This window comes from Euprymna scolopes, chromosome 4 (genome assembly GCF_053919585.1).
Source record: "Euprymna scolopes isolate OS-2025 chromosome 4, ASM5391958v1, whole genome shotgun sequence".
Classification (NCBI taxonomy): domain Eukaryota; kingdom Metazoa; phylum Mollusca; class Cephalopoda; order Sepiida; family Sepiolidae; genus Euprymna; species Euprymna scolopes.
In genome coordinates, this window is record NC_136485.1 from 35,892,963 (window position 1) to 35,920,197 (window position 27,235).

At 35.4% G+C, this 27,235-nt stretch overlaps 2 protein-coding genes across 2 annotated transcripts in view; one reads left to right on the forward strand and one right to left on the reverse strand.

Annotated features, from left to right (window-relative positions):
* The window catches only part of LOC145267119 (D-2-hydroxyglutarate dehydrogenase, mitochondrial-like), a 41,929-nt gene extending 37,126 nt beyond the window's left edge, over positions 1 to 4,803 (reverse strand). Inside the window, exon 1 of the mRNA XM_080123151.1 lies at positions 4,334 to 4,803. Coding sequence (XP_079979277.1) covers positions 4,334 to 4,628 — 295 coding nt within the window. The 5' untranslated portion in view covers positions 4,629 to 4,803. The remainder of the gene's footprint in view (positions 1 to 4,333) is intronic.
* A 14,017-nt stretch (positions 4,804 to 18,820) lies between these two features.
* The window catches only part of LOC145267125 (aldehyde dehydrogenase, mitochondrial-like), a 134,529-nt gene continuing 126,114 nt past the window's right edge, over positions 18,821 to 27,235 (forward strand). The window contains exon 1 of the mRNA XM_080123162.1: positions 18,821 to 19,260. Within this exon, the coding sequence (XP_079979288.1) occupies positions 19,111 to 19,260 (150 nt within the window). The 5' untranslated portion in view covers positions 18,821 to 19,110. The remainder of the gene's footprint in view (positions 19,261 to 27,235) is intronic.

Here is a 27,235-nt window from a genome sequence, read left to right on the forward strand (position 1 = left end):
TCTCAGTACAGGCCAATAAGTCTCCTGTGCGTCATGAGTAAGTTGCTAGAATCTGTGTTAAATACAGAAGTAATCAAACATCTCAACAAAAATAACCTTCTTAGTGACACTCAATATGGTTTCCGTTCTGCTAGATCTACAGCAGATGTCCTTACAGTTATATCGCATAGGATTAGCAAATCTCTCGACGGTGGCAATCTTTCTAGGGCAATTGCTCTTGATATATCTAAAGCCTTTGATAGGGTATGGCATAAAGGTTTACTTCATAAGATCGCTAGCTATGGTATAGCTGGAAAAGTCTTCTCAATTATTAAATCATTTCTTTCTGATAGGTTCATAAGAGTAGTAGTTGAGGGGCAAAAATCAGAAGCTCACAGTATTAATGCCGGTGTCCCTCAGGGATCCATCCTGGGCCCAACTCTTTTCCTGATCTACATTAATGATCTTCCAAATCATATCCTTACATCATTTGTAGACATTTATGCTGACGACACTACCATTTATGGTACCACATCTAAGACAGTAAACGAGCAAGTACTCTCCAATTCTCTCTCCTCTGATCTTGAGCATGTAGTACAATGGGGAAAGGAGTGGCTGGTTACTTTTAATGCATCTAAAACCAAGCTTCTCTCTTTACATCATCAACATTTTAATCCACATTTGTCATCAATTGAAATGAATGGCTCTCGTCTTCAGGAGGCCTCAAGTTTTGACAAGCTTCTGGGCTTGACCATTACTCCTGATCTTAAATGGAACACGTATATCAAATCTGTTGCCAAGGCCGCTGGAAAAATGGTGGGATCTTTCTATCGATCCAGTAGATATCTCACTGCTGATGCTATTCTCTATCTATATAAGAGCCAGGTACGTCCAAGGATGGAATACTGTTGCCACATCTGGGCAGGAGCTGCTAGAAAGGACTTGTCCTGCCTTGATAGAGTTCAAAATAGACTTCGTAGCCTCGTAGGAGATGTCCTTTTCTCCTCCTTACAACCTCTATCTCACAGAAGAGATGTTGCGAGTTTGTCTCTGATGTATCGTTATTTTCATGGAAAGTGTTCAACTGAGCTTCAATCTATGGTCCCCCCTCGCCAAACTTTCACAAGAAACACTCGTCGAGCTGTAAACACTATCAATAATTTCCCCCACTCTTTATCTGTGCCTAAACCTAAACATAGATTCCATGAACAAAGCTTCTTTCTTAGAACTGCACGCCTGTGGAATTGTCTTCCGTTTTCCTGCTTTCCGGCTGACTACAATATGGTTGTGTTCAAGTCTAAGGTAAATAAGTTCTTGATGAGCCGTTCCATATAAGTTATTAAATTTACCAAATTTTCATTACTAATGATTACTATATTGACCAACTTCTACTGTACACTCTTTAACCCTTATCCTTGAGTGGCCTCTGGGCCTTGATAATGTGGTGATGCCTTTGTAAAAAAACAAAAAAAAACAAAAAAAAAAAAACATGGTAGTATAATCGACATATTTCTAAGATCACAGCATAATTGAAAGGTAGTTGGTTATTATTTAGACTCCACATCTACTTACCATTTTTACTAGTGCCATTTTTTCCATACCATATTTTTTTTTTTTTTTACACAGTGATCACCACTTATCAAGGCCCGGAAGCCACTCATGGATAAGGGTTATTGCAAGTACATTACGTTAGTGTGGAGATTTGATGAAGTGTTTACTTAAGGGGGCAGTTCATTAGGAATTTGTTAACATTGGACTTGAAGACATCCAAGTTGTAGTCCGGAGGGAAGCAGGCAGACGGAACAGAGTTCCACAGGCGTGCAGTTCTAAGAAAGAAGCTTTGTTCATGGAATCCGCGTTTTGATTTAGGCACAGATATAGAGTGGGGGAAATTTTTCACAGTGAATTCAGCTAGACGGGTGTTTTTCGTGAAATATTTATTGGTACAATTTGTACATAAGTTTCTCTTTGTCAATCATATTCTTAAAAGAATTATGTCAGTCATCAGAGACCAAATTTAATCAGGGGATTGGAGGTATCAACTTAAAATATCTCTACAATATTGATAAATTTAATTTTAGTCATAACTCTAAAACTAGACTTTGTTTCCAAGAACAATCTATGCGTCATTATTAAGGCAAATATGTCTATTAATCCAAGATAGTTAGAAAATCTATAATTATTGACTTTTAATGAAACTTTTGGGACTACCCAGGAAAAAGTATATGAATACTTAAAAAATATTCATTTTAAATACAACTTTAAATAGCTATAGTTATAAGTTTTCAAATTTCTATAAATTCAAAATAAATTGATTCAATTAATTTCAAAACACTACTTTTAAAGAATTTCAAACGAAAAATACAAGAATTATTTCAGAGGAAATATACTCAGTGACCTAATTGGCAGAGACAAGGCGCCAGCACTAAAAAATGTCCCCAAAATGGTTTCATACTCAACTGTGAACTCTTTGAAAGGGTCCATATTGACATTTAGTAAATAACTGTGAAACCGGATTAAACATTTAGGTGTGATATTCCTTTAGTGCGAGAGGGTGGGGCGTGGTGGTGGTGGTGGTGGTGGAGGCGGCTTTATTCTTTAGAAAAAGATTTTTTCCTGATATGACAAATGTTAGTGGACTGTTTTCCTAATGTAAATCCATGAATGGGAGTGGGAGGTCAAAAGTTTTTTTTTTAATCTACAAGTTTTGACATCCAACCAACTGTTTAAATTACTTTATTATAACTTTTTCTTTAATAATCCATATTTAATAAATATTAATATAAAATTATCAGAAAAAAGCCAAATTTGAAGCCAAAATTGAAAAAAAAGCCAAACAAAAATTTTAAAAGCCAAACTGCTTTAAAAAAAGCCAAATTCGTGAAATTTGGCTTTAAAAAAGCCAAGCTGGCAACCCTGACAGAATCCTTCAAAAAGTAAATTTAAAGATGCAAAAAGGATGTTCGTAGTATTTATTTACAGGTAGATGTTTCAAAAGTAATGCGGAGTTATGTCCCTTTAATGTCGAGGTGAACTTCGGAAAAATCTTCGCATTCATTTAAAAAAATAAACTGTTTAAACGCTGCTTATTCAAATTGACACTTATGGCGGCATTTAAATTTAAAGCAAATATAAAAATGTTTGTATAATGTACGTACCAGTCAGGGGACGAAGATGCAAAATCAAAAAATCGTAATTTGATCAAGTAGTTTTTTTTGGTACTAAATGCACTTTTGTTACTGTGCTGCTGAAATAATAACGTTATTATTTTGAAAGCCGGGTTTGTATTACTGTACACATAGATTCGAAAAAGTTGTCAAAAAACAAATATGTAACAAATAAATGTTATCAAAGACAAGATAAGTTACTTTTCTACCAAACTGGATATATTTTTCGTGTTTTTATTTAATGTAACATGTTTATTCAGCTCGAAAACCATACAGTGTTTACCGATGTAAACATTCAAGATGGCGTCTGATTCTCTCTTTAACACGGTAAGTGTGGGAAAAGATGTTATAAATAAAAAAACCGGATAAAATGCTGTTAAAAACTCGCTCAATATATGTTACTGTGACATAGGTTGACATATATTCGGCGGGTTTTTAATATTATTTTGTATAGTTTTTTATTTATAACACCTTTTTCCAAACTTACGGTGTTAAAGAGGGTGTGAGACGCCATCTTGAATTTTCGAATACATCGGTAAACACTGTATGTTTTTCCAAGCTGAATAAATATGTTACATTGAATAAAAACACAAAAAATATATCCAGTTTGGCAGAAAAGTAACTTATCTTGCCTTTGATAACATTTATTTGTTATATATTTGTTTTTGACAACTTTTTCGAATCTATGTGTACAGTAATACAAACCCGAAATGCCAATCTGAATAAGCACCGGCACCGTTTAGACGAATGTTGCTTGTAAAATAAAATGTTCTTATTTATTTGCTTCCCCACAAGGGAAGAGTTAGATACAAGATCGGTTTTTAATGTGGGGCATGGGGCACATATTATTATGGTAGTATGCTATTTTTTTTTTTAAATAGTAAATTCAAGTTTTATGATATTCTTTTTTATTAAATTGTTAGGTGAAAGTGTTGCGGAGGAGGGGTGCAACCGATTATTAAGCCAGCTGACCGTTGAACGTACAACTAAAATATTAAGACACAGAGGCAAAAAGAAAAACAGCAAAAAAGGGGTACTCTGGATAAGACAAAAAGAAAAATTGCCTCAGTCATGAAGGATCCCTCCTCCACTGGCCGAGGATAAAAAGGAGGAAGTACAGCATCAGAACAGATACCACACTGTGAAGGCCAAGATGTTATTCAATTAATATAAAATGGCAAACAAACCTCTATAACTCTTCATCCAGTCCACGTTGTAAGGTTCCACATCAGTTGGGTCCGATATACATCTATTTGCCGTTAAAATACTTTCAAAAACAGACAGATCTTTATCGGTGAGTCTGGAATAACTTCCTCTCTTGATTTCTGGGTGCCTCACCGATGTCAGTTCTACGAATGGCGAAAGTGCGCGATATTGTTTACGACTTTGACTAATTCCTTTTCGAATCGTTAACGGCAATGATCTCCTCGCAAAACTCAACCTCTCAGTTAATAATGAAGGTCGTAGTAGTGGGACTCTCATTTTGTTTATATGTTGGCCACAGAAGCGAATCTCTTTAGTCCCCTTTAAAGAAACTTGTGTGCTCTCACCATAAAACTAAGAGTATAAACGACCACATGAAAAAGATGAGCACCTTTAGTCGCTGCAAACGAACACAACACTAAACAATATTTAGCAAAGCAAGGGAGGTAAATGCGAATTTCTTTATTGACTAAACTTTAAATAAATTAAAAAGTGCATGAAAAATTTATTCATTTCGGAAAATTTTACAATAATTATAAAATAATCATAAAATAAATTAGGCACAAGGCCATTCAAAAGTGTTAGAACGGGGTGTCTATGAACATCTTTTTCACTCTACCTTATAATTGTCTAAGTTATTCCTAGCTAGAATTTTCAATCACCATAATACCACATTCACTTCAGGGGTCGCCCTATTCATTCCCAAATCGAATTTTAAAAAAATAAATATATTTATAAATTAAAAGTCCTTTATTTCATTTGTGTGGGGTGGGGCAAAAATAAAGACCGGTGTTAGTAAGACCCTCCCAGGGTAAGAGATAAAGTAAGACCCTCCCAGGGTAAGAGATAAAGTACTTTTACCACTTTAACCAATGCTGAGACTTTATTTATTTATTGGTGTTTATGCACTTATGGTAATATGCTGTTTTTTTTTTGTTTTGTTTTTTTAAATATTAATGTGGAAAAAAATAGCCCTGAAAAGGGCTAGCCCTGATAACTACTACTACTGCTGCTGGGGACCCTTCGGCTGCTAAGCTCGACTTGACTGGGAATGTCAAAGTCGCATCTCGGGAGACTTCCTGCTCCCTCACCTACTTGACAGGCCGGACGCCAACGTGCTGTATTTATGAGAAGGTATTGTTACAACAAGCGCGCTCTCAGTCAAAACCAAACAAATGAATAGAATTAGTAAACCACCAAATCGAATACAATCAAAAGAGTTCCACGTGTAAATTGATCGTGTTTATGTTCGATTCAGCTCGAAATCAAGGTCTTTGCTATTTATTTTAATGGAGAAAAAGTTGAACTTAGATTTCTTTCTTTCATCTCAGTTCGACACGAGAAAAGGGTTATTTGCTGCCAGGCAGTGTATATGAGATTGTTCACAAATGCAAAAAAAATGGCCAGCACAGCAAAATATGAACCACAATGTGAGCGCACCACGACAAAAGTACAGAATAATTACGAAACACTCTCCCCTCCCCATGTTAAGAATGGCTTTCTAAATAATAACATTAATATTTCAGTACGATAACATAGGGGTATAAGTATCTATTTATTTTTTAATTCGATTGAGAAAAATATAGATTTTAAATTATTTTTTCTTCTGAGTTAATCCAATTATACTGACAGTATTTCCCTCCCCCAACAGTTTCAATATATTACCCTTTTCCTCTTACACCCAATTATTTTGCTCCTAATGTAGCTATCGCTAGACATTGCATCCCTAATATGTTACCTAGCATCTCTCTCCCCTTCTGATGAGAAGCATTTGACTTCAAAATACCATAGTATAAAATTTTTTACTTATCCTACACCCCTAATTAATGTAACATCCATATTGAATAAATAATTAAATCTATATGCATTAGTATATATTTTTATATTGTCCTTTTTTTTATTTCTTCATATTCTAAATAAATTTAATACAAATACAATAAAATTTATATCTCGTAGCTCAACTCCCCAGATAGTCCACTGTAGACTTGATCCCAAATAGTAGCCCCTTATGTCCAAGTGATAACATGTCTTATTTGGGGTGAATAAGAGTTGAAAAAAAAAAAAAAAAACTATCGTGAGAGGAGGAAATATACTGCAACGCTTATTTACTTATCTCTGTAGCAGCCAATGTTTACACCTCGGCATCTAAAATTAAAATACGTAAACTCGTTTCTGTGCAACCGAATTTGCACAGATTTAAATTAATAAAACCAAATAACTATATTTTTGACCAATCAGAGGATTTTTTTTTAATTTATTCGAAATAGCTTTTCTGTGAGCCAATTCTTTAAAAAGACAGATGTTTTTCTTCAATAAACCAGTTGAACTGTAATCCACAGACTAGAGTCCATAGCGCCCCTCCATTGGGCTTTGAGCCTGCTCGCATATCAACTCACACATACTCACACTTACAGCACACGCACGCACACACACACACACACACACACACACACAAACTGCTTGAATCTCTTCGTTGTCATCTGCTCATTTAAAACAAACTTATTCACTGTAATAATAAAAGATGGATGAAAAAAATGAATGTCATAAATTGGTCACCAGTTAGCAAGTGCTAACTTAACAACTGGATTTTGTAAATGAAAGCAAGAAAACATGAATTAACAAACAATATATATATATATGTTATAAAATTTACAGAGATGTAAAATACACTATGAAATATCAAATTTGTTGAGAAATTTTAAAGTTCTTGGATAAGAATTTGATTACCATCAAAAAGTTTATTTTTAAGTTTCATTGTGTATGTGGGAGGGGTGTTTATCTTCTGGGCGATTGAGTTGTCACTGGAAAGATGACAGTAGACTTAAAGAAATTTCAGTTTGGAGCATTCCAGTCGTTGTTTCTTAGATGGGTGTAATTGACATTGAGAGTCAATACACACTGCAGGTATCACCCAGCATTGATCAAATCACTGTTTATATAAGTTTAGTTAATTCAACATAAATTTGTTACTTTTGAGGGTTTAAAATGATTTTCTTTGATTGAAAAATATTGAGTTAATACGTTCTTGCGAAAACACTAACTTACTTTTGGAAGTGAAGAAGAGAGCATATAGAAACGAACTGGAGAAAGAAAGAGTAGTTATTAAATCCATTAACTTTTTAGCATGCGTCTGAAAGTTTTTCTTTTTTTTTTTATATGGAGATCACCACTTTTCAAGGCCTGGAAGCCACTCGGAAGTACAGGTTATTGCGTGTACAGTAATCAATGGGATAGTATCGTAATGATCATTAGTATTGGAGATTTGATAGAGTATCTTACTTAAGGAGGCGGTTTGTCAGGAATTTGTTTATGTTGGACTTGAAGGCATCCAAGTTATAGTCAGGTGGGAAACAGGCAAACGGAAGAGAGTTCCACAGTCGTGCACTTCTGAGAAAGAAGGTCTGCTCATGGAATCTACGTTTGGATTTAGGCACAGATAAAGAGTGGGGAAAATTAATGACAGTAGTTTCAGCTAGACGGGTGTTTCTCGTGAAAGATTGGCGATGAGGGACCAGGGATTGGAGATCAGACGAGCACTTGCCATGGAAATAACGATAAAACAAAGACAGGCCCGCAACGTCTCTTCTGTGGGAGAGAGCTGCAGGGAAGAGAAAAGGGCATCCCCCCATTAAGCCACAAAGTCTATTTTGTACTCTGTCAAGGCAGGATAGGCAGCTTTTAGCAGCTCCTGCCCAGATGTGGCAACAGTACTCCATCCTTAGACGTACTTAGCTTTTATACAGATAGAAAATTGCATCAGTAGTGAGATATCTTCTGGAGCAGTAGAAGGATCCCACCATTTTTCCAGCGTCCTTGGCAACAGACCTGATGTACGTGTTCCATTTCAGATCAAGAGTAAAGGTCAAACCCAGAAGCTTGTCAAAACATGGAGCCTCCCCTAGACGAGAGACATCCATTTCAATTGATGTCAGATGGGGATCAGAGCGTTGATGATGTAAAGATAGGAGCTTGGTTTTGGATGCATTAAAAGTGACCAGCCACCTCTTCCCCCATTCTACCACGCGCTCAAGATCAGAGGAAAGAGAATCAGAGAGAACTTTGTCATTTACGGCCTTTGATGTGTTGCCAAAGATGGTCGTGTCATCAGCATAGATGTCAATGAATGATTTAAGTATATGTTTGGGGAGATCATTGATGTAGATCAGGAAGAGAGCTGGGCCCAGGATGGACCCCTGAGGGACTCCAGCATTAATACTGTGAGCCCCTGATTTCTGTCCATCAACCACTACTCTTATGAACCTATCAGAGAGAAATGATTTAATAATTGAGAAAACATTTCCAATGATACTGTAGCTGGAAATCTTGTGAAGTAGGCCCTTATGCCATACCTTATCAAAGGCCTTCGATATGTCAAGAGCAATTGCCCTGGAAAGGAAGCCTTTGTCAAGAGATTCACTAATCCTATGAGATATAACCGTTAGTACATCTGCTGTAGATCTTGTGGAGCAGAAACCATATTGCATGTCACTAAGAAGGTTGTTTCTGCTGAGGTGGTTGACTACTTCTTTATTTAATATGGATTCCAACAACTTACTCATGACACACAGGAGACTTATTGGTTTGTACTGAGAGGGAGATGACTTTTCGCCTGAATTCTTAAATACAGGGCATACTTATGAGGTTTTCCAGGGTGTTGGAAAGCACTTCTCCTTAAGGCAATGCTTAAACAGTTTTGTAAGTATAGGGGCAAGTTCTGGTTGGAGCTTTTTCAGCACTATAACTTCTATAACCATCTCAATGTAAAAATTTGAAACTGCCGGTTTGGAGTAATCGATTTTATTAGTCACTTCCTCTTCTAAAAGAAAGAAAGAAGTGAAAAGGAAAAAAGAGGAAAAGGAAGCCAAATGAGTAAAGACAAAGGAATGACTTATATCAACTTGATAGATTTCCTAGGAAATGAAAGAGAAAACTTAGCAACCAAATTAGCACTAAAACCGGACCAATTCAATTTTTCGCTTTGGGTATCCTCTATTTATGGCCCCAAATCCCGAATAATCAGCTCCTGATTGGTCAGCCAATGGGGATTGCCAACCAATAGTTATCATCGTAACAATCACCCTGGTTTGCCTCTGATTGGTTTAGATAAGCGGCCAATCAGTTTGCAGTTATCAGGATGATTAATCGATGATTTACAGCCGTCAAAGCCTTGTGCCAAACTTGCACTCAATTCCAGGTTATGCCAACCCGAAATGTTTGCCAACTTAAAAATATGTTTTCTTGTTTATAATTTTGAAAATGACATGATTTTTGACAGGTCCACACACCTGCAGATTGTTTTGTTTTAGTGACAATTTTATAGGTCAATCTTGTCCTGATTGGATCACAATCTCTTTGTATTTAATGACAGTGTTTATTACACTCGGTTCCTTAAAAGTGTTGGACATCATAAAACGAATGTTTAATAAAATAATTATTATCATAATTTAATGAAATATCTTTTAATTAATTATGAATTAACTTTACCAGTCAACTTTTTGACACTTAAATGAAAGTGTTATATGAGTATCATTGTGGTTCTAATTGAATCTAATAAATCTTATGGATTTTTGTTAACTTGTGTGGATTTAATAAATTATATTTTTCCGAACTTTAAGAAATGTAAATTATTGTATGTTGATAAACGGTTTTATTTCATCTATTTTTAACTTTAAAACTTATTGGTACATTGTGTGCAAAGGTCAAAGGTAAAACCTGTGGCAACCGATATTTGTCCTTTTGTTTCTTTCTTTGCAGTAAAATTAGTTGGAGTCCTTATTCCCTACTTTGTCTGATAACTGCTGTAGATTTCAAGGGAGAAAAAGAAATCAAACATTAAGGAGGTAGAGTTAACGAGAGTATGTATTTGCAATAAGTACAAAAGCAATGGGTTGTCAGAGATTGATTTTGAAGTAGTCATAGCGACTTCTTTATTAGCACCATTATCATTATTCATAGTGTTGAGAAGAATTCAATAGAAAAGTCATCATAACATCGTAAAGTGCAATGGATAGTTGTTTTTGTTTACTATTGGTTGGGTTTGATTGCTAGAGAGCATACACTACTAGAAAGCACCCGAATATTGGAAGAGAGTGACCTGCATCATCATGATTTACCTTAGATAGATAAAAAAAATTTGGAAATCTTAGTCATACTATGTGAGCTGGAGAATTGCAACAGAGATGTTTCTAGCTGGCATTCTGCACAATGAAATTCGTCAAAACGTTGCAAAGGAAAAATGCAACAAGATCCAAGCAAGATCCATGGACCTTAGTGAAAGAGGTAAGTATTTGATTGACGATTAGAAAGACAGCTTTGAATGAAAATCTTTGATACTACTCATAAAAAAATCACCTACAACCCCGTCTGTAGTCCTGTCCTGAGATCACAATAAGCACAAAAATCTGAATTTATCAGGCGTTTGTTCAGACAAGCCTTCTTGAAAGCTGTAAGACCTAGCTGATGAGAGCTGCGAATCTTAATAGGGTGATAGTGTTTGACCTATATTGCCTTCGTTGAATTTTGTATGTCTGCTGGCATCATTTTGTCTCCAATACACAAATCTGAACATGATGCAGGATCATTCCCATGACTCAAGTGCTTTTAAGAAGGAAACTTTGTTGGTTCAACCATGCTGCATGCCACTTCACAGGGAGTTCATTCACGAAGCAATAGCTCCAAAACTATTCCAAGATTGGTGAAGATGCCTGGGAGGTCAGCTGAAGACGTTTTCCACATCATCAAAACCAACAGCAAACTTACCTACGATCCACAGGTTCACAATGTTCACTGCTGGTCCCAGGACTGACTGCCCATAACTATTTTGGCCACTGCGAACCATTATGTGTGATCTATGTTCATTCAGGATGCTGTATGCTCTATGGGATGAGTTGGTTCAGCACATTGTCGGTGAATGTTGCTAAAACTCAAAGTCAAGTCATAAAAGTATCATAAGAGCTAACTACTTAGTGCCAAGGCCCAAAAGAACTATCTTATGAAAGTCAAGAAACTTCTCAACAAGGTTGAACAGTCAGTCTTATCAAATACGCTCTGATTCTTCTTACAACATACAAGTCCCACATTATCAGCTAAGCTGAAACCTCTGTCCCATCACCAAAATGTTGCATACCTGTGCCTGTTTTACAAGCGTTATATTGTGGGCATTTTGGAATCAAATAATTTCAAAAGATTCAAATGTTATTCGCACACATGCAGACATGTGACTGGGCATAATGTTCCAATTATTGACCCAGCAGACGTAAAACCAAGTGAAACAAAGTCCATTCGATTTCATGGTGAACAAAGAAACGTCCTAAATATTGACCTCTTATGTTAGTGCCTAAAACAAAGAGAGAGAATGGAATTTGGTCAATAAAAATCAGATGCACAACAAACAAAATACAGAGTGGAATAATGAACGACAGACACAATGACACATTTTCTTTACTATTGTCACAACACAACACCCACATACCCATCTTCATTCCTCCTCGTCTTGCTGTTGTCGCGACCCGGTTAATGGATGACCGAATTGATTGGCAATCAGATCGAGACACATAAATTTATTTTATTTGATATCCAACGGCTCATCACTTATCTTTGGTTAATCGTTGGATGTCGGATCAACCAGCGAAATATATCATTAAGGGGAATGGAACAACAGAGCAATGAATGACGAAACAAACACTCAAAGTTTAAAATTCAATAAAAACTTTTATATATAAAAAGGAAGAAGAAGAAGCCACGATAAAAAGAATGAGTGAGATAGACGTATCTTTGGAATGTTTGCCAGATGTATGCGACATGCAATTACAATATAATATGTAGAAAACTGTGGATAAGAAAAGATATTGGCATGAGATAGGCCAAACTTAGCTGTTTTGTCCGTTAGGGTAAAAACAGATCATAAGTTCACAAACACGATAACCAAAAAAAAATCAAACAAAAGGTGAGATGGCGAAAGTCTATCTTTCCCTCGAATCATAATTCCAAAGAAGAATAAATGTTGAGTTCAATCGGCAATACGATCGTATTTGAATAATAATCAGCAATTCAATTAATTCAAATCTCAATCTTCGATGAGGTTCGATTCTCGGAGATAATGTTTACACACTGGGCTGTGCCGCTTTCTTTACGCCAACTGCTGTATATCTTCCAATTTTCAAGTCCCCTTGTGTTCAGCTTTCCCGCCTCAAATGTTCGCTGTCTGGTTGCCATGACGATGTATTTCCGTTCGTTACGGCGATTGTCACACCCAACCTCTGCCCCACTTCCCCCAGCCAAGTGACTGTCACGACATATCTTCACAGAGAGAGGATGTTGTCTGGCTGATTAGGTCTTAGGAAGAGAGAAAGATAGCGAGATATATAGAGAGTAAGTATTAACGTCAGATAGATAGAGAGGTAGAGAGATTTTTTTTTTTTATTTTTTTTTTATTACATTTTCACCCCAAACAAGGCAAATTGCCACTTTGGTGTAGGGGGCTACTATCAGGGGCAACAACTACTGGGGTACTATGTAGGGATTTGGGCAGCAAGGTGTCGGTTCACGTTACACTTGAACTTCTGCACGTCAGTACTGTTGGGGAAGCAGGGACCTGGAATGGAATTCCAGAGTCTTGCGGTTCTGGGGAAGAAACTATTGGAGTAAAAAGATCTTTTACATCTAGGGACCTCTACAGTGTGGGGGTGGGATCTAGTAGCCTGTCGGGTTTGTCGAGGGTGCTCGCGTCGTGGGGGCACAAGTGATTGCAGTCCGTCAGAGCATTCACCACTAAAATACTTGTAGAAAAGGCAGAGGGATGCAACATTTCGTCGATGGGACAGAGGCTGAAGCTTAGATGCCAGTTCAGGGCCTATCAGGTTTGCGACTCTCTTTTGAACCTTGTCAAGGAGCGAGAGACTAGTAGCAGATGCACCAGCCCAGATGTGGCAGCAATACTCCATACATGGGCGAATGGTGGCCTTATAGAGGTACAGGATACTTTCGGGTGTTAGTAGTTTTCTAGCACGGTAGAGAGAGCCTACCTTTCTTGCAGCGGCCCTGGCAATGCCTTCAATGTAATTGTTCCAACTCATGTTTCCCGTGAACGTTAGGCCAAGGAGTTTGAAAGATGGACTCTCAGATAAAGAGTCGTTGGCCATTGCTATGGGTGGTAGAGAGGGTTTCTTGTAATTATTGAATGAAACTAGTTTAGTCTTGGCAGCATTGAATGCGACCAACCACTTTTGTCCCCATTCCACTACAGATTGGAGGTCTTCCTCTAGTGTTTCTGCCATTTCTTTAGAAATGTGTTAATGTTCGCTTTGCTCTGACGTCACACTGTAAACCACCTCTCACAAATGACAGTTAACTGGAGTGAGTCAGTTGTTATTAAAAATATATATCAACAAGAATTTGAAAAAGTGCAACTGAAAATTATACATACATTAGCCTGAATCTGGCTCACAATATAACAGAATATCATTTGGTACCGATTATATAACATAAGTACTTTAATAGATGAGCAGGCACAAAAGAAACAAGGAATAGATCAGACACTTGTGCTCCCGCGACATGCATACTCCTGACCAACTTGACAAGCAGCAAAAACCCTTTTACTCTTAAGTTCCCAAGATGCCAGAAAGCCTTCTACTTTTACTTCCTGTTTACTGCTTCCTCGACTGTACTGTTTAAATGTAATGTGAAGAGACATTTCGCTACTCAACTTCCCACAATCCTTTGTTAGAAATAATCCCAAATAGCAATCCTTCATGTCCATGTGGTAATATGCCTTAGTTTCGGTAAAAAAGAGTATAAAGAGACAGAACACAGTCGATACAAAGTCCCATGCATTATATAGAGTAAACTATGAAAACTTAACTGATTGGTTAACCATCGACATGTCTTCTCAATTTTTAAATCATTTCTCTCTTATAGGTTTATAACAGTAGTGGTTGATGAGCAGAAATCAGAAGCTCACAGTATTAATGCTGGTGTCTCTCAGGGATCCATTCTGGGCACAATTATCTTCCTGATCTACATCAATGATCTCTCAAATCATATCCTAAGATCATTCATAGACACTTATGCTGATGACACTACCATCTATGGCAACACTTCAAAGGCTGTAAATGACCAAGTTCTCTCTGATTCTCTCTCCTCTGATATTGAGTACGTGGTAAAATGAGGAAAGGGGTGGTTGGTTAATTTCAATGCATTTAAAACCAGGCTTCTATCTTGACATCATCAACACTTTGATCCCCATCTGACATCAATTGAAATGAATGGCTCTCGTCTTGCGGAGGCTCCATATTTTGACAAGTTTCTAGGTCTGACCTTTACTCCTGATCTGAAATGGAACACGTACATCAAATCCACTGCCAAGGTTGTTGAAAAAATGATTTGATCATTCTACCATTCCAGTAGATATCTCACTGTTGATGTAATTTTCTACCTTTATAAGAGTCAAGTACGTCCTAGGATGGAGTACTGTTGCCACATCTGGGCAGGAGCTGCTAGAAGCAGCTTACCCTGCCTTGACAGAGTTCAAAATAGACTTTGTAGCCTAATAGGGAATGCTTTTTTCTTTTCCCTGCAACCTCTTTTCCACAGAAAAAAAAAAATATTGGAGATCGGGCTTCTGCATCTTAATACGGACCAATTAGTCTTGTGTGTCATGAGTAAATTGCTTAAATCTGTGTTAAACAGAGAAATTGTCAACCACCTCAGTAAAAACAACCTACTCAGTGACAAGCAATATGGTTTCCATCCTGTGGGATCTACAGCTGATGTACTGACTGTAATTTCAGCATAGAATAAGTGAATCTATCGATGGGTGTTCCTCTCTATATAGATATTTATACGATTTGGCATAAAAATCTACTTCACAAGATTTCCAGCAATGGAATATCTGGAAATGTCTTTTCAACCATCAAACTTTTTTTCTCCAATAGGTTTATACAAGTAGTTGTCAATGGGCAGTAGTCTGAAGCTCAAAGTATCTTTGCAGGTATGTCTAAGGGATCCATCCTTGGCCTAACCCTCTTTTTTATCTTCATCAATGATTTCCAAAATCACATTCAAGGTTCATTCATCAATATATACACAGATGAAACTACTATTTAAGGAAACACTTCAAAGGTCAACAATGACCAGGATCTCTCTGAGTGTCTCTCCTCTGACCTTGAGCACATAGTGCAATGGGACAAAAGGTGGCTGGTTAATTTTAACACGTCCAAAACCAAGCTTCTATCTTTTCACCATAAACGCTTTGATCCTAACTTAATTTACTTTCAAACAGATACCTGATTAAATGCTTTAAAAGAAAATTGGTACAAATCTGTTTTTGTGCCGCCTGTAGTGTTCACTGGCAGGCGAAAAAAAAAAAAAAAAAAGAAAAAACGGCTGCTACTTCTCTTTATATGTTTGTGACCTTGTCACCTGATATGCAAATGAAATACTTCCGGTTTTGAATAAAAAGGTTGGTTTGTCAGAGATTGGGGCAGTGTGGATTTGGATGTTAGAATAGCAAGTTGAGACAGCAAAGTTGTGTGTGTATGTGTGCGTACATGTGTGTGTGTGTATGAGGATGTGTGTGTGCGTATGTGTGTGCGTACATGTGGGTGTGTATATGTGAGGAAAAACATGTTCGAACACAGCCGAGTTATGAGTTTTTGAGTCGAAAGGTTTGAGAGCAGTATGACAGATTTGGAGGAGTGGGTATTGACAGCAGTAAATTATATTTAACTCCAGAAATTATTACTTGGATGGTGTAGAATAGTTAACTCTTGATTTGTGGGAACATGATGAGAATTAGCAGCGGACTGGATGTTAACGCATCCACCATGAGAGACAAAATGAAAAATCGTCTTTTGCACATGGCTCCATGCATCGCTTCCGCTTGGGAAGAAAAAAATAAGGTAACCACAAAATAATTATCGACCAATGGCAGAGGTCCGTGCCTAAAATAAACACCTCAAATATCACAGTCACTGGGAGCCAGTTTGCCACTATAAAACGAGGGATTTGAGGGAACCAAAAAGAGGGAAGAGGAGATTCAGTGAACGCACGGACAGATTCTCCCACCCGACCTAAAGAGATGAAGAGAAGAGAACTCGCCCTGCTGCGTCAGTGAATGTATGGACGGATTCTGTCACCAAACCTGAAGAGACATAATGAAGAAGAAAAAGAAATAAGGCACCAGTGAACTGAAGCCGATTATGCTCTCATGTTATGGGCCAAACGCCTTCAATTCTAAACACTGCCTAATTCACACAAACCAAAGAAGAGAGGAGGAAAAGAAGACGAAGACGCCGGGCTGCTAGCTGCTGATGAAAGAAGTCACCCGCTTTCTATTTACAAGCCAGGACACGCATCACCGACAGCAGGATGACCGGCCCACCCCTACCATATCCATCGGCCAAAAGATAAGTTACGTTTACGAACATTCATTCCTTGTCAATTCATACATACCTACAAACATTTTACGAACCTTCATTCCTTGTCAATTCATACATACCTACAAACGTTTTACGAACATTCATTCCTTGTCAATTCATACATACCTACAAACATTTTATGAACATTCATTCCTTGTCAATTCATACATACCTACAAACGTTTTACGAACATTCATTCCTTGTCAATTCATACATACTTACAAACGTTTTACGAACCTTCATTCCTTGTCAATTCATACATACCTACAAACGTTTTATGAACATTCATTCCTTGTTCATTCATACATACCTACAAACGTTTTACGAACATTCATTCCTTGTCAATTCATACATACCTACAAACGTTTTATGAACATTCATTCCTTGTCAATTCATACATACCTACAAACGTTTTATGAACATTCATTCCTTGTCAATTCATACATACCTACAAACGTTTTATGAACATTCATTCCTTGTCAATTCATACATACCTACAAACGTTTTACGAACATTCATTCCTTGTCAATTCATACATACCTACAAACGTTTTATGAACATTCATTCCTTGTCCATTCATACATACCTACAAACGTTTTATGAACATTCATTCCTTGTCAATTAATACATACCTACAAACGTTTTACGAACCTTCATTCCTTGTCAATTCATACATACCTACAAACGTTTTACGAACCTTCATTCCTTGTCAATTCATACATACCTACAAACGTTTTATGAACGTTCATTCCTTGTCAATTCATACATACCTACAAACGTTTTATGAACATTCATTCCTTGTCCATTCATACATACCTACAAACGTTTTATGAACATTCATTCCTTGTCCATTCATACATACCTACAAACGTTTTACGAACATTCATTCCTTGTCAATTCATACATACCTACAAACGTTTTACGAACCTTCATTCCTTGTCAATTCATACATACCTACAAACGTTTTATGAACATTCATTCCTTGTCAATTCATACATACCTACAAACATTTTATGAACATTCATTCCTTGTCAATTCATACATACCTACAAACGTTTTACGAACATTCATTCCTTGTCAATTCATACATACCTACAAACGTTTTATGAACATTCATTCCTTGTCAATTCATACATACCTACAAACGTTTTATGAACATTCATTCCTTGTCAATTCATACATACCTACAAACGTTTTATGAACATTCATTCCTTGTCAATTCATACATACCTACAAACATTTTATGAACATTCATTCCTTGTCAATTCATACATACCTACAAACGTTTTACGAACATTCATTCCTTGTTAAATCGTACATACCTGGAAACATTCTACGAACATTTCACCGTAATACAAACTGTCAAATATCTCCATCTGACAATCCATTCTTCGTTAAATCACATTCCATCCTACAAACACTTCGCCTCTTCTAATACAAACTGTTAGTAGTAAATAAAATCGGTTCTCAACCTTCAATATTCGTCTGTCTTTAATTATATGGAGTCAGAATCTACACACTTCCAATGTTGTTCATTTCATGTATGCTTTGTTGTGACCTCTATGGCATCCTTTCCCACCTCTAATTCTTTTTATAAATACCGAGGCCATAGATTATTTAACCACAGATATATTTGTAAAATAGTAAAGAAAAAGTCAAAATTAAATAAAAGGCTCACATAATATTTGAAGAACAAACTGCTTAAACTTAATTATAACTTTTTTTAGTAGTTCCTATGAAATAAATATTGTGGTAAAATAATCAAGAAAAAGCCAAAATTAAAGCTAAATTTTTAAAATAGCCAAATCCAATTTTTGAAGGCTAAACTATTTCAGAAATTAATTTTAAAAAGGTGAATCTGGTAGCCCTGAGTTTGATCCACCTGATCAAAATTTTACTCGCTAGATTCCAAACGAAATCTCCAAATCTAGTAGAAACCGTTAAATTGGCGATTCAACACAACACAGAAGAAACCAAAAAATGCTGAGGGGGGAAAAGGTTAATAACAAAAAGAGATAAGCTGTTTTTCTTTAGAAATCAAATAAAACAAATCTAGGTCACAATGTTATCGAATTAGACTTAGGGACAAATAATCAGACGAGAGAGAAGAGAAGAGAAGAGAAGAGAAGAGAGAGAGAGAGAGAGAGAGAGAGAGAGAGAGAGAGAGAGAGAGAGAGAGAGAGAGAGAGGGGGGGGGAAATAAAAGCATAAACATCCGCTCGTTTCTTTTTTATTTTCTTTCTTTTTTTTCTCCTCCAAGTAAATTAACCCATACGTACGTTGGTTGCACTGACATTGTGTTTTTTGGGCGCTCGTTTGGATTATCTTATAAATTCCGTCCAACGATGTATTCTTCTTTGGCAACCCGTACCAGATTAATCTTTGGCCGTGGGACTTTCCATGGTTTACCTGGCTTGTTGACAAAACCCTACCCTCTCGCTACGTTTGGCGATGTTCCCGCTCCAAATAGACAACCCGAAATAAAGCAAACCAAGGTGAGTGAGGTTTACAGTTTTAAACATTTTTTTTCTTCTTTTCACCAATAAATATTAAAAAAAAAGGTTTTCATGCAATATTTATCTACTCTAATTCTAATGTCTATTCTTATTTCTTTGTTTTTTCTTTTTTTTTTCCGCGGGGTCTTCTACAGAATTTGAACCGAGCCAAACCATTATTAAACCAACTATCGCCAATATAAAACTTAGTCGGTGTCCTCAACAGTTACTTCAAGAATTCGAATAAAAATAATTTACAGGCGATAATACTGTATTTTAGTGCTTATGCATTTATGTTACCGCGTTTTTTTTTTTTACAGTATTTTCACGTTAAACTCAATTTTTACGATTTCTTTTTTATTTTATTAAATAGTTACAAAGCACCTTTCCTCTCCTCATGTTAAGAATGGCTTTCTGAATAACGTTATTTCAGCGCGGTAACATAATTGCACAAGTATTTAAAAAATCTTTGATAGTTGTTACTGGTTCGTCAAAAACAAAAACAATCCTGATGCCATAATTAATACAAAAACTCGAAACGTAAACAATGTGTAATGAATTCTAAAAATAATTTATTTTAAATAAAAACCCTTTTAAAAAAAATTGTTTAAAATTATCACTACAGGTTTTTAGGTATTATTATACAAACACCGTGACAGCGTTAGGGTTAGGATTAGGGTTAGAGTTAGGGTTAGGGTTTAGGGTTAGGGTTTAGGGTTAGGGTTAGGGTTAGGTTTAGGGTTAGGGTTAGGGTTAGGGTTAGGGTTAGGGTTGGGGTTAGGGTTAGTGTTAGGGTTAGGGTTAATTCGCTGTCACGGTGTTTGTATAGTTTTACCAAGTGGGGATCATTTTTCTCTATTAATTTAACGTAAAATGAGCACTCATTTTTTTTTTGTGTGTGTGTGGGGGGGGATTAGTTTTTACGATACTGAAAATATACTTTTCCGCAGGTTTCATGAAACGCAGGGCCATATTTGTTCAAAACGGGAACTACGTAATAAAATTTCAAGATAATGAAGAGTTAATCTTTTTAAATAAAAAAAAAATTATGCGCACTTGCGCGTACAACAATGACCACCAGTCACCACCACTTGTAACAGAAGCAATTACATTGCTTGTGAGAAATTATACAATTATAAACAAGTCCTTCCTTGGCTGATTTGGCCACCCACTGTCTGTGTTTAGGCCAATCAAATTGGTCGATGGGTACTCCTTGGGCGTTGAGTTCCATGGCGACCAGCAGAAAAATTTAATGGTCGCTCCCTTAGTCCCCGAACCAGTCAAGGCTAACGCATGTGCACGTAACATTTTTTTATTTACTTACGTTGCCGTAGTAACTAAACGATTATTTGTCATTTTTACAAACATTGAACTTTTTTCTTTTAATACTCATAAAGAGTAAAACTTTCTTTCAAAATAAATAAATGTTTGTAAAAGTGACAAATAATCGTTTAGTTACTACGGCAACGTAAGTAAATAAAAAATGTTACGTGCGCATGCGTTAACCTTGACTAGGGGGTAGGACTAAGGGAGCGACCATTAAATTTTTCTGCTAGTCGCCATGGAACTCAATGCCAAAGGAGTACCGCAGGGTCAGGGACTGCCAGAAGTCACCACAGAATTAACCCATCCTATATGTAACACGATGTAACTTTATTATAAATTAATATTATCAGTATAACTTTTGTACCATTTAAAAGAAGGGCAAAATAAACCAATTAAAAATTTTTTTCATCTAACGAAAATAATGAAATTGCGAGACGAATCTCATGTATTTAATTTAAGCCGTCGTTTCGTATCTTACAACATCGTATCTTACAACATATACAACAAATATTTTCTGGGTGGACACGAGCTGTTTACTTTGGGTATACTGTAATCCTTTCTCCTGGGTAAAATTAAGGAGAATTTCCATTCTTGGAGAAGTAGCCATTTTTTACAAGCGACGGTAGAGAGAAGAGTGTTGCCAAAGTAAATTCAAGTGCCTATCAGGGTTGACAGCTTGGTTTCTTTTTCAATTTTGGCTTCAAATTTGGCTTTTTTCTGATAATTTTATATAAATATTTATAAATTATTAAAGATTAAAGAAAAAGTTACAATAAAGTATTTGTTGTATATGTTGTAAGATACGAAACGACGGCTTAAATTAAATACATGAGATATTTCTTCCATTACATCCGGTCACGTGTCATATCTCAGTCCTGGTCGGCCATTTTGGGCACTCTCGTCTAGGTCGACCAATTGGCGCTTTAAAATAACATTCCCATGTAGTAGACATTCCGAACGTGAAAACATACTCGTATTTAATAAATCTAGCAAAAATCAACTAATGGTCAGATTTTCGTGAAATTTTCGATACTTATCCATTTTAAAATGAAATTATATATAAAATGCAGTTTTCATAAAATATACGAGGGAAAATATTTTTTAGTGCGCTCCCCCTATTTATTTATTTATTTTTATTCGAAATTCGAACAAAATATATTTAGATCTATTGAAATTTCTATTTATTATGAAACTTAAGAGTTCAAATAAGTAAAAAATATTTATTTTTAAAAAATTTAAATACACATATTGAATAAAAATTTACCTTGAAGTTGCAATTAAAAAATTGGGGTTTGTATTACTGTACACATAGATTCGAAGAAGTTGTCAAAAAACAAATATATAACAAATGTTATCAAAGGCAAGATAAATTACTTTTCTACCAAACTGGATATAATTTTCGTGTTTTTATTCAATTTAACATGTTGCTTCAGCTCAAAAAGCATACGGTGTTTACCGATGTATTGAAAAATTCAAAATTCAAAAATTGATATAAAGTTAATATTACATTTTTTAAAATTAGCGTGTTTTTTTTTTTGTTTTTTTTCGAATTAATATATACTATAATCAGTTGAATTGCCAAGAAAAAAAACTTCGTGAACATTAATTTTTAAGATTAAAACGATTAAAATTCCATTATTTCAAAATGTTCCGTTACAACATAAATTTTTAATTGTTTAATTTTTTTTTTAAATATTAAGTTTTAATATAAACATGACTCTTTTCAGCTATTTTATCGTCAGATTAAAACCAATTCGAAAATATTGCACAATATTATGCATTTTGTAGCCCCCCCCCCCTCATATTTTGTTTGTCTCTTTTTACCGAACAAAATATGGAAGCCCGTAGGTAACCAAAAGAACATTCAGTAAAACCGCATTTCATATTTAATATATAAATGTTTATAATATTATTAATCATTAAACTGTGTAAATCTTAAAACCTAACAAAATTATAACAGATTAATTATTAATTGCAGTTTGAAGAAGATAAACAAAGGTTTTAAAAAATAAAGTCGCTTCTGCTTTCCATAGTTCGTATAGTACATACAAATCTGACGTCACGGAAACCTGCGGTCCAATCTTCACAATCGTTTGGCAGTCCCTAGAGTACCGGTCGGTGTATTTAACCGCCAGTGATGATGATGCGCTTAGCTGACTTCTTTGGTTTCCTTTTCCTTTTCAAGCAGTTCCAGTGAAAAGCAGCCGAACCAGAACGAACATGGAACTCAACTATGGATATGAGGCATTTGGGCGCCTCTACCTATCGTCTCCTTGAGACTATTTTCAATCTAAATGATTAGATTATGTTAATATTGTCTCACAGACTTTTTTAAGGTCAGAATTATTGACCTATCATGAATTTTCTTTCAAATGAACATTAACTATGAACTTCTGTAATATCTCTTAAGGCGAAATTGAATCCTTTTATCAGAAGGCATCAAATAATTAATCCAGTCTTCGAACAGTGCTGTACTGCTGTACCCTGATACCAGTTCCTGATGAAGATAATGGAACTATTACCTTTTGAGGTTGTTACACGCTCTATTTGGAGGCAAATCGGGTATGTCCTTTTTGAAACAGAATGAATAAAGTTTGTATCAAAGTTAAGAGGTATACTTTGTAATTGTTTTAATTTTTTGACACTGTCTTGGAGCAAAAACAGGCAAGATAAAATATCTTGCATGCTTAATATCCGAAATCTACTTATATCCGGAAAACTACTTATTTGCAGAAAATTTAAATGCAATATTCGTTTTCAGCATACCCAAAAACTTACAAAAGTAGTCATTTTATAGGAAAATGTTAAGGTGGAAACCAAGTAAAAATTTACTGGCATTTTTTTTTTTTTTTTTTTTTTAAATAATAGTCCACCAAATAAAAAAGGAATGAAAAAATAAAATCTGCAACAAATAAATATTACCAAAGGCAACATAAGTTCTCTTACACACTTTCACCTTAGACGTGACAACAATCCAGCAGCAGGGAGGTGGTGGTGGCTGTTAATAACACGGTCTGACAATCTGGGTGTATCAAGTTTCAAATACAGTTTGTTCAACAGAAACACTTTCACTTAATGATGTTGGCAACCTTCACTCCTGGAAAGAATTCTAATGCAAAAGATACCAGGAAACAAATGAATGAATGAATGATGTTCGACAACAGCAGCATTGTTAACTTGTTCTACAGCTTGCCAACAATGTCTGTCATTATCCACCTAATTACGAGGGTAGTTCCAAAAGTAAAGCCTTCTATTTTTAAACTCAAAAACTAAAACGTTGAAAAGCTATAAAGAAGTGAGTGGTATCATTAAAACGTCATTATTGTGCTCCAGAATGTATTTTTCTACATAGTATTCATTTTTTTTTTTTTTTTTTTTTTTTTTTTTTTTTCAGTCGATGAAAGGCCTAGAAAACATACTTTTGTAGTACTCAATGTACAGAATAAACACATACGCATGTCTTCTGTGCATGCACTATCCTGAATAAAAATAATTATATTTTGGACCAATCAGAAAACTCTGAATTTATTTGAAATGAACTTTCTGGGAGCTACTTAAATCCTTTAAAAGCCTGATTTATCTCTTCTCTATATAAATAAAATGAACTCATTTTTTCCCCTCTGACTTTGACCTTTATAGGAATGCGCCTGTATACATTTGGTGCAGCCGTATCATTCAGAAACTGAATCACGACATCTGCCGTATGTTATAGGGTTATTACATATCCAGTATCTCGCTGATCAGAGTTTCCTATATTCTGTCTGGTGAGAGTCCACTGTAAAAATTGGTTACATTTAATGGAAGTAGTAAAGTAAACTCTCTCTAACAAATTCATCCTACCACCGCCACTCACTTACACCGTTCCATACCGTTCACAGGAGACATTTATAATCGACCACCGGTTAGAATTTATCTAAAAACTGGACTGGACTTACGCTGAAACGAACCACGCTTACTTTGCCATTGGTTAGCATAAAACATAAACACAATTTATAAAGCATTTATTATAATAAAATTAGATTCAAACAGAACACAATCCGTTACCTGGAATTGAATTCACAATTACATTACTTCGATTTCGTTATAACCCGCGTGGTTAGAGTTTAATGAAAACCTGAATTGACATTTACGTGAAACGCACCAAACTTACTTACACAAACACAACTTCCGTTTTGCTCTTTCCTTACATGCTTTTTTTCTTTCTTTCTTTCTTTATTACCTTTCGTTGTCTTTTTGCTTTATAGGTGATGGTGGTGGGGGTACTTCCCTATGTTTCTCTTTCTTTCCATAAACATAAACACAAACTAAACGCTATACTGCGATTTATGCTACGGCATGTTTACCATCGTCACATTTTCATTTTTTTTCTTTTTTTTTTTTTTGTGCTGATGGTGGTGGGGGGACTACTTTCCTATATTTTCAGTCTACACGATATTTCAATTTTGTAAAGCTATTTCTTACCAAACTTCCTTCATAATCTTTCCTTTCGGTCTTTCCTGCTTTCTTTCTTTTCTCTCCATTTTCTGCTCTTTCCATTGTTGAAACGAAACAAACTGATATTCCAGGTTTTACTTACACTATCACTCTACGACTCTTAATTGTGTATCCAACTCTATTTGTGCCACGTTCCTTTACTTTTTCACACGATAATACGACTTCTTTTTCTTTTAGTTTTTACTTTTATTAAAAAATAACAAAAAACGATTGAAAATACTTTCAAACATAAAGTAAACTTATTCATGTAAGTAAAAAAAAGTAGCATTTATTGCCTTTGGTAATAATTATTTATTGCTTATTTGTTTTGTTTTACACCTTTTCTTTCGAATAACTATTCTGAAATCTCACTAAAAAATCGATTTTTCCAAGTACATTTGAGGTGGGGGGGGGCATTCCAACCTCCGAAAGGGGTTTGTATTACTGTACACATAGATTCGAAAAAGTTGTCAAAAAAAACAAAACAAATAAAGCCAAGATAAGTTACTTTTCTGCCAAACTGGATATATTTTTCGGGTTTTTATTCAATGTAACATATTTATTTAGCTCGAAAACCATACAGTGTTTACCGATGTATTCGAAAATTCAAGATGGCGTCTCACACCCTCTTTAACACAGTAAGTATGGAAAAAGGTGTTCTTTCGAATCTATGTGTACAGTAATACAAACCCATACTGAGAAAACACGGAGCATTATGGAGTTATTTTGGGGGGAGATTTAGCGATTTTGGAAAATTTCAGACGATTAGTTAAAAATCTACCGATTATTTCCCTTTCATTATAAACTTCTTTTTTTTTTACTTTCTTTGTTTAATAAATATTTTGTGGGGTTTGTATTACTCTACAGTACACATACATTCGGAAAAGTTGTCCAAAAAGAAATATATAACAAATAAATGTTATCAAAGGCAAGATAAGTTACTTTTCTACTAAACGGGATATATTTTTCGTGCTTTTATTCAATGTAACATGTTTATTCAGCTCGAAAACCATACAGTGTTTACCGATGTATTGGAACATTCAAGATGGCGTCTGATTCTCTCTTTAACACGGTAAGTGTGGGAAAAGATGTTATAAATAAAAAACCGGAGAAAACACTGTTAAAAACTCGCTCAATATATGTTACCGTGACATAGGTTGACATATATTCGGCGGGTTTTTAATAGTATTTTGTATAGTTTTTTATTTATAACACCTTTTTCCATACTTACGGTGTTAAAGAGGGTGTGAGACGCCATCTTGAATTTTCGAATACATCGGTAAACACTGTATGGTTTTCGAGCTGAATAAATGTTACATTGAATAAAAACACGAAAAATATATATATCCAGTTTGGCAGAAAAGTAACTTATCTTGGCTTTGATAACATTTATTTGTTATATATTTGGGTTTTTTTTTTTTTTTTTGACAACTTTTTCGAATCTATGTGTACAGTAATACAAACACCCATTTTGTGTTTTATATACATAAAGTACAATTGTTGAATGTTACTGTTTGGATTTTATTCGTTGGGGGGGGGACAATTAACAAATTAAGAAAGATTAAAATGAAGCGAAATTTAAGTTTCCGTTCCATTTTTACAACAACTGTAAAACAGTGCATACTCAGCAAGTTCTATCGTAATTTATAAGCATATTGAAACACTAAATCAACATTTTATTTATTTTTTTGCATAATTAATGATGGAAGTATTTTTCTGTTTATTTTCTTAACATCTGTTAAAAAAAAATAAATAATTTGTACATTCTCTTGAAAAAAAGAATCAAACTTTTCTCTACTTTCACATGTGTTCCATTTTAACAAACTGAGCCACAGCAACGCGTGGCCGGGTACAGCTAGTCTACAATAAACCAATGGAACTCTGTTGACCTAAATCTATGAATCGGTGTTGCTGGGTGCCCCACTGTTGGTGCTCATCTGCAACATTTTTTTCCACTTCATGTACACAGATATTAACGAACACAGACACCAATAACTCCTCACATTATCGTCTGTCAATCTATAGAAACTTTATTCATTGAAATATTTCCAATCTCACTGAAATATTTTACTCATACAAAAACATTAACTGTTATAAATAACTTTCAGTGAATTGTAATTTATTTAATGAAATTTAGTTTGCTTGAGTTTGGAATACGATTTTCCCGACCTCCTGC